The following is an 8,123-nucleotide window of genomic DNA, read 5'->3' on the forward strand; positions in this document are numbered from 1 at the left end:
GAGTCGCTTGAACCCAGGAGGCGGAGATTGCGGTGAGCCGAGATAGCGCCATTGCACTCCAACCTGGGCAACAAGAACGAAACTCTGTCTAAAAACGAAAAATAAAAGGCTCTGCATTCCATGACTCATCATGGAAAAGATAAAATGATCCAAATTAAATATGTATTGGTGTGCTGACTTATAAATTGCTAAAATAGTTCATAGCCAATGTTTGGTTTGTCAAATCCGTATTCCTGGGAAGACAAAGCTTCAGGTGCATTTGGCTACCTCATGGGCCATTTAAACATTTCAATTGTCAATTGTCATTTTCAATGCATATTTTTTAGTTGCTTTCCCATGCAAGAGAGCTGGTATTATAACAGTAGATCATTATGCTACAGTGTATTTTCACCAGGTACTGAAAGCTTTTTATGGCTCACTGACTTGGGACAATCAATTCCTTCACAATCTAGAACCTGAAGACTGGATCTTCTGAGAACATCAGAGAAAGAATGTCCTTGCCATCCACACTACAGCAAAACTTCAGGACCTTGAACTTTGGGTTCGTAATCTCACAAGAGGGACGTTTTTCGCCAGAAGAAGATGGCATCCTTGATGTGAATAACTTTTCCCAAGATCACAGATCAAGACTTCTCTTTCTGTTTTTTTTTTTTTTTTTTTTTTTGAAAAAAAAGGCTTTTTTTTTTTTTTTTTTTTTGAAACGGAGTCTCGGTCTTGTCACTCAGGCTGGAGAGGAATAGCGCGATCTTGGCTCACTGCAACCTCCGCCTCCTGGGTTCAAGCAATTCTCCTGACTCAGCCTCCCGAGCAGCTGGGATTACAGGTGCCCACCACCATGCCCAGCTAATTTTTTTGTATTTTTAGTGGAGACAGGATTTCATCATGTTGGCCAGGCTGGTCTCAAAATCCTGACCTCAGGTCATCTGCCTACTTCGGCCTCCCAAAGAGCTGGGATTACAGGCATGAATCACTGCACCCGGTTTTGAGATAGTGTCGTGCTCTGTCACCCAGTCTGGAGTGCAGTGGTGCAATCTTGGCTCCCTGCAACTTTTGCCTCCCAGATTCAAGCGATTTTTGTGCCTCAGCCTCCCGAGTCGCTGAGACTACACACACGTGCCACCATGCCTGGTTAATTTTGTGTGTGTGTGTGTGTGTGTGTGTGTGTGTGACAGAGATTTGTTCTTGTTGCCCAGGCTGGAGTGCAGTGGTGTGATCTTGTCTCACTGCAACCTCCACCTCCCAGGTTCAAGCGATTCTCCTGCCTCAGCCTCCTGAAGAGTTGGGATTATAGGCGCCCAACACCATACCCGGGGAATTTTTTGTATTTTTAGTAGAGATGGGGTTTCATGATGTTGGCCAGGCTGGTCTTGAACTCCTGACCTCAGATGATCCAACCGCTTTGGCCTCCCAAAGCGTTGGGATTACAGGTGTGAGCCCTGCGCCCAGCCTCCATGTCTCTCTCTCTCTCTCTCTCTCTCTCTCTCTCTGTGTGTGTGTGTGTCTCTCTCTCGACTGAGAGAGAGACTGGGGACAATCATCTCTCTCTATACTGACAGAGAGAGAGAGAGAGAGAGACGGAGTCTGGCTCTCACCCAGGCGGGAGTGCAGTGGTGTGATCTTGGCTCAATGCAACCTCTGCCTTCCGTGTTCAAGTGATTCCTGTGCCTCAGCCTCCCAAATAGCTGGGATCATAGGTGCGCACCACCAGCCCGGCTAATTTTTGCATTTTTAGTAGAGACAGTTTCGCCATGTTGGCCAGGTTGGTTTTGAACTCCTGACCTCAGGTGATCCTCTGGCCTCGGCCTTCCAAAGTGCTGGGATTACAGGCGTGAGCGACTGCGCCCGGCCAAATAAAACGTTAAAGTAAATTCAGGACTACTCCTCCTGCAAGTCTTCTGCTCCCTTTGGGCGCTCAGGTGAGCGGGGGAGGGGCTGGGGGAATAATAACATCAAAAGAGCGCCTTTTGCTCCCTTATTCCGAGGAGACTTCCCTGGGCCTGACTCCCGGTCCTGTCCCCAGCGCCCCGGCGGCCTCTCGAGCCCCTTCAGAAATCAAGATGCAGAGATCAGGACGCCTTTGCCCCGCCCCAGGTGCCTGCCCCTAGCTGGCTCCGCCTGGGTCCCGAGGGAAGGTGAGGTCGGGGGCCGGGCCAGGGCGTGGCAGGCGGGGTGTGTGTCCGCCGGGCTTGGCGCCTTCGGTGGCCCGGAGCACCGTCCCACCCCTGCCACCCTCCGATGGGGCCGCTACCTGTGTGCCTGCCAATCATGCTGCTCCTGCTGCTGCCGTCGCTGCTGCTGCTGCTGCCTGGACCTGGCCCCAGGTCCGGCGAGGGTGAGTGAGGAAGGGGCTTTTCCGGAACTCAGGAGTTCCGGGATTCCTCCAGCCCTTCCTAGGGTCCCAGCAGCCCTGCCTCCCATCCCTCCCCAAGTTCCTAGGAGCCCTAGAGCCCCCAGCTCGCTCTTCTAATGCTTACCCACACTCTGTGCCCCAGCCCTCTGCAGGACGCCCCCTCACTCCTCCCAGGGACCCAGAACTAGCCCAACCCTTCCCCAGGGGCGCAGAGTCCTCTCCTGGCTCCCTCCGCCAACCGGCTGTGACCTTCTCCAGCAGCCCGGAAGCCTCCCGGATGGCCTGACCTGGGGTCCGCGAACTTATCCTTCATTCCACCTGTTCCTGAGATGTGAGACACCAGAGGGTGGGAGGAGCAGGGGCAGAAAGGGCCCGGCTTGGGGGTGGGAGAAGAACAGATTGTGCCCCTGTACAACAAACCCCTGTGACACACACACACACACACACACACACAAATAGAACATACTGTCCCTGTCTCACTATCCATCCCTTGGGGTCACCGTAGAGAGGTCCCCTGGGTGACTGCCCATTTCTGGCGTGCACAGATACATATACCCACAGAGGACTATGCAGACACTGCCAGCACACAGATGCGCAGGCACAGGACCGGCCCCGGACTCACCTGGCACTCAGGTGTGCAGCTCACCGTGTGCGGCTCCGACAGGCAAAAATACTGAGATACCGCTAGGGGGACACACGCACACACAGCTCAAGGATACTCAAGACAGCACTCAGGACAATTCAGATGCTCAGTGTACACACACACACACACACACACACACAGAGGCACAGACACACATATGTGCACATAGACCCTGGGGCTCACAGGATGCATAGACAACTGGCACTGGGCAGACAGGGCACTGGGCAGACAGGGCAAACAGACCCCAACGTGACCTGCCCCACCTATGTTGGCACAGAGGGAGTGTTTTGCTTGGTTATAAGCACAGTGCTCGATGCCCGCCCCATGCCTGGAACCATCCCTCTGTAGAGGTGTTGCTCTGAGATACCAGAGAGTGGCCAGGGAGGGTGGCAGGGGAACCTCTGGGAACAGCTTCAGGGTACAGTGTTGGGACTGGGACATTGTTAGGGGTGCTCAGGGCGGGCATGTTCCCTGGGTCTTGGTGGATTTAGAGGTCAAGGGACCAATTCTGGAAGCTCGCTGTGTGCCAGGGCAGCTTAATTCAGAGCTCAGCCTTTTTTTTTTTTTTTTTTTGAGACAGAGTCTCACTGTTGCCCAGGCTGGAGTACAGTGGCGCAATTTTGGCTTACTGCAACCTCCACCTCCTGAGTTCAAGAGATTCTCCTGCTTCAGCCTCCTGAGTAAGCTGGGACTACAGGCGTGCGCCACCACACCTGGCTAATTTTTGTATTTTTAGTCGAGACGGGGTTTCACCATGTTGGCCAGGTTGGTCTCGAACTCCTGACCTCAGATGATCCACCTGCCTCAGCCTCTGAAAGTGCTGGGCTTACAGGCATGAGCCAGTGCACTTGGCCAGAGATCTGCTCTGCAAGACCCCCCAGGCCGGAGGGCACTGCCACAAGCAGACAGTATGGTGAGGGTCCCTGTGGCCACCTGGCAGGCAAGGTGGATTCTGGAGGGAGGTGGCCTGGGAGCAGGGTGAGGATGCCGTGAGGGCATTTGGGCAGCAGAGTGTCTGCGTGACCGGGCATAACTGGAGGGACAGTAAATGACTCTTGAGTGAGAAGATGAGGGAAAGGTGAGAGGGGCTGACTACCCCCAGGACTTGGGGTGCATTGAGACCCCTTAGCTTTATCCAGACTCGTGGGAGCCATGGAGGTTTCAGGCAGAGGCGTGGGCTGCTGGGAGAGTGAGGACTCACCCTGCAGAGAGGAAGGCGAAGCTTTGAACGCCAAATGCGGTTTGATTTTCGTTTTTGTTTTGTTTTGTTTTTTTTTTTTGAGATGGATTTTCACTCTTGTTGCCCAGGCTGGAGTGCAATGGTACGATCTCGGCTCACTGCAACCATCTTCCTCCTGGGTTCAAGCGATTCTCCTGCCTCAGCCTCCCAAGTAGCTGGGATTACAGGCTTGTACCACCATGCCCAGCTAATTTTGTAATTTTAGTAGAAACAAGGTTTCTCCATGTTGGTCAGGCTGGTCTGGAACTCCTGACCTCAGGTGATCTGCCCGCTTCGACCTCCCAAAGTGCTGGGATTACAGGCATGAGCCACTGCGCCTGGCCCCAAATGCGTTTTACATTTTCTTCCTATTTGATTCATCTTTGTCCCCCAACATAAATATGCTACTTTTTCCACTGATAAAAAAGACAAAATGGAAATTAAATTTGGCCTGGACTTCTCAAAAAAGTCAGCGTGATGAAAACATGTTCTAGATAAAACAGAAATGAGACTGGGCATGGTGGTTCATGCCTGGAATCCCAGCACCTTAGGAGGCCAAGGCAGGAGAATCACTTGAGGCCAGGAGTTTGTGACCAGCCTGGGCAACATAGTGAGACCCCATATCTACTAAAAATTTAAAAATTAGCTGGGCATGGTGGTGCATACCTGTATGTCTGGAGGCTGAGGCAGGAGGATTGCTCGAGCACAGGATTTGGAGGCTGCAGTGAGCTATGATTGTGCAACTGCACTCCAGTGTGGGTAACAGAGTGAGACCCTGTCTCTAAAGAAAAAAGAGAGAAGATGATCAGGACGAGCACGGTGGCTCACGCCTATAATCCCAGCACTTTGTGAGGATGAGGCAGGTGGATCATCTGAGGCCAGGAGTTCAAGACCAGCCTGGCCAACATGGTGAAACCCTGTTTCTACTAAAAATACAAAAATTAGCTGGGTGTGGTGGTGCACACCTGTGATCCCAGCTACTCAGGAGGCTGAGGCAGGAGAACTGCTTGAACCTGGGAAGTAGAGGTTGCTGTGAGCAAGATTACACCACTGTGCTCCAGCCTGGGCCACAAGAATGAGACTCTGTCTCAAAAAAAAAGAAAAAAAGAAATGATGATCAAACACAATGCATCAACCTCCCGGAGCCGTAAAAACCCTAACCCTAACCCAGGAAGCAGGCAGGCCTGTGTGTGAGCTTCCACTCTATTGCTGGTACCACTCGGCTCTGGCAACCCGGAAGGCCACCTTCCCCTGTTGTTACTGTGTAAGGAGGAAGGAGCACTGGTTTGCAAGTCAGAAGCCTGGGTCGAAGCCCCTGCTCGGGTTCCGGCTGGCTGTGGGAATATGGCGTTACCTTTGCCGGCTGGCCTCCTTTCCTACATGACCAATGCAGGGGTTCCAGTCACATGCATTGGGCACCATTACATGTCCGAGCTGTGCCAGGATCTAGATAAATGGCTGGGCTCAGGCCAAGGGGCCTTCCTGTCTGGGCAGTGAAAATAAGAGGAGATGCCAAGGGCCCTGAGCCTGAGTCTGGAGGGGAAGCCATGAGCACAGGGCAGTCCCAGGGCCCAGGAGCTGCCACAGAGGAGCCCACCTTGGTGACAGACACCTGTAGGCTCATCCGTGATGCCCAGTACCCAATATGAACTGGACAAACGTTTCATGCACGATTCTTTTTTCCCTTCTTGGCTACCTTGAGGACCTTCATTATAATAGTTAGCCTTTTTTTTTTTTCTTTTTTTGAGAGTGTTGCTCTGTCGTCCAGGTTGGAGTGCAGTGGCAAAATCTTGGCTCGCTGCAACCTTCGCCTCTGAGGTCCAAGTGACTCTCCTGCCTCAGCCTCCCTAGTAGCTGGGATTACAGGCATGCACCAGTATGCTTGGCTAATTGTATTTTTACTAGAGATGGGGTTTCACCATGTTGGCCAGGCTGATCTTGAACTCCTGACCTCAGGTGATCTGCCCGCCTGGGCCTCCCAAAGTATTGGGATTACAGGTGTGAACCACCTCGCCCTAACTTATAATAGTTAGCCTTTTCATGCACCAGGGGCTTAATACTCTTTATCTCATTTCATTCATGTGAGTTGAAGTCAGCTTATCCCCCATTTCAGAGATGAGGAAACCAAGGCCCAGAGAGGGTAGGAATTTGTCCAAGGTCTTACAGCTAGGAAGTAGGATTCAAACCCAGACAGCCAGGCTGTAAACCTAGGCTCTTCTCAGGCTATCGCCCTTCCCAGGAGTCTGGGAAGCCCTGACCGGCAGCCTGTCACCTTTGTTTACCCCCCAGCCTCCAGGACATTACACATGCAGCGGCGTGGGATCCTGGAACTGGCAGGAACTGTGGGTTGTGTTGGTTCCCGAACCCCCATCGCCTATATGAAATATGGTTGCTTTTGTGGCTTGGGAGGCCATGGCCAGCCTCGAGATGCCATTGACTGGTGAGTGCATGCCTAGGCCCAGGCTACCAACTCCCTTACACTCTGGGTTAGTCAAGGCTTATGAGGAAGTACCCAAAACTGAAGCTGGGGTTTGGTCCGGGGAGATGCCAGCATGCGGTACTACTTTGCAGGCAGGCAGAGGCCTCTTGGATAACATGGCCAGTGGGGCCAGATCTTGGTACCAGCTGCCCCTTACCCTGGCCATGATTACATTGCCTTAAAAAATTGTCCAGGAGCGGTGGCTCACTCCTGTAATCCCAGCACTTTGGGAGGCCGAGGTGGGCAGATCACTTGGGGTCAGGAGTTCAAGACCAACCTGGCCAATATGGTGAAACCCCATCTCTACTAAAAATGCAAAAATTAGCTGTGTGCGGTGGCAGGCATCTGTAATCCCAGCTACTCAGGAGACTGAGGCAGGAGAATTGCTTGAACCCGGGAGGCGGAGTTTGCGGTGAGTTGGGTGCACGACTGTATTCCAGCCTGGGCGACAGTGCGAGACCCTGTCTCAAAAGAAAAAAATAATAATAATATAAAGTGATCAGGTGTGGTGACTCCCACCTGTAATCCCACCACTTTGGGTCGAGGCAGGAGGATCGCTTGAGCCCAGGAGTTTGAAACCGGCCTCGGCAACATAGTGAGACCCTGTCTCTATATTAAACACACACACACACACACACATGCACATGCACAAAGGCAGCCAGACTATACACTAGGAACTGCCCTGGGAATCCCTTTGAGTTCTCACAACAATCCCATTTCACAGATGAAGAAACCAAGGCACAGAAATATTAAGTAATGTGGCCAGATGTGGTGGCTACGCCTGTAATCCCAGCACTTTGGGTGGCCAAGGCAGGCAGATCACGAGGTCAGGAGTTCGAGATCATCCTGGCCAACATGGTGAAACCCCGTCTCTACTAAAAATACAAAAATTAGCTGGGTGTGGTGGCAGGTGCCTGTAATCCCAGCTATTCAGGAAGCTGAGGCAGGAGAATTGCTTAAACCCGGGAAGTGGAGATTGCAGTGAGCCAAGATCACACCACTGCACTCCAGCCTGGGTGACAGAGCAAGACTCCGTCTAGAAAAAAAAAAAAAGAAGAAACATTAAGTAGCTTGTCTGGGGCCACATAGTTACCAAGATGTGGGAACTGGGATTTGAACCCAGGCAATCTGGCTGGATTCATGCCTAGAGCCTCTGCGCTCTTGCTACTTACTGTGTGAGAAGCGCCTGCTCTATGGAAGGTTGTGGACTGAGATCTTTCCATGACTTCCACTCATTTACACCCAAGGCTGTTCTTTTTTTTTGAGATGGAGTCTCTCTGTCGCCCAGGCTGGAGTGCAGTTGTGAGATCTCGGCTCACTGCAAGCTCCGCCTCCCAGGTTCACACCATTCTCCTGCCTCAGCCTCCTGAGTAGCTGGGACTACAGGCTCCCACCACCACACCCGGCTAATTTTTTGTATTTTTGGTAGAGA

At 52.2% G+C, this 8,123-nt stretch overlaps 1 protein-coding gene across 1 annotated transcript in view; it reads left to right on the forward strand.

Moving 5' to 3' along the window:
- Positions 1–1,800: 1,800 nt before the first annotated feature.
- Positions 1,801–8,123, forward strand: part of PLA2G10 (phospholipase A2, group X) — a 39,927-nt gene continuing 33,604 nt past the window's right edge. The window contains exons 1-2 of the mRNA XM_011983660.1: positions 1,801–2,332; positions 6,502–6,652. Coding sequence (XP_011839050.1) covers positions 2,236–2,332; positions 6,502–6,652 — 248 coding nt within the window. The 5' untranslated portion in view covers positions 1,801–2,235. The remainder of the gene's footprint in view (positions 2,333–6,501; positions 6,653–8,123) is intronic.

The sequence above is a fragment of the Mandrillus leucophaeus genome, unplaced genomic scaffold (assembly GCF_000951045.1).
Source record: "Mandrillus leucophaeus isolate KB7577 unplaced genomic scaffold, Mleu.le_1.0 Scaffold253, whole genome shotgun sequence".
In the NCBI taxonomy this organism is placed as follows: domain Eukaryota; kingdom Metazoa; phylum Chordata; class Mammalia; order Primates; family Cercopithecidae; genus Mandrillus; species Mandrillus leucophaeus.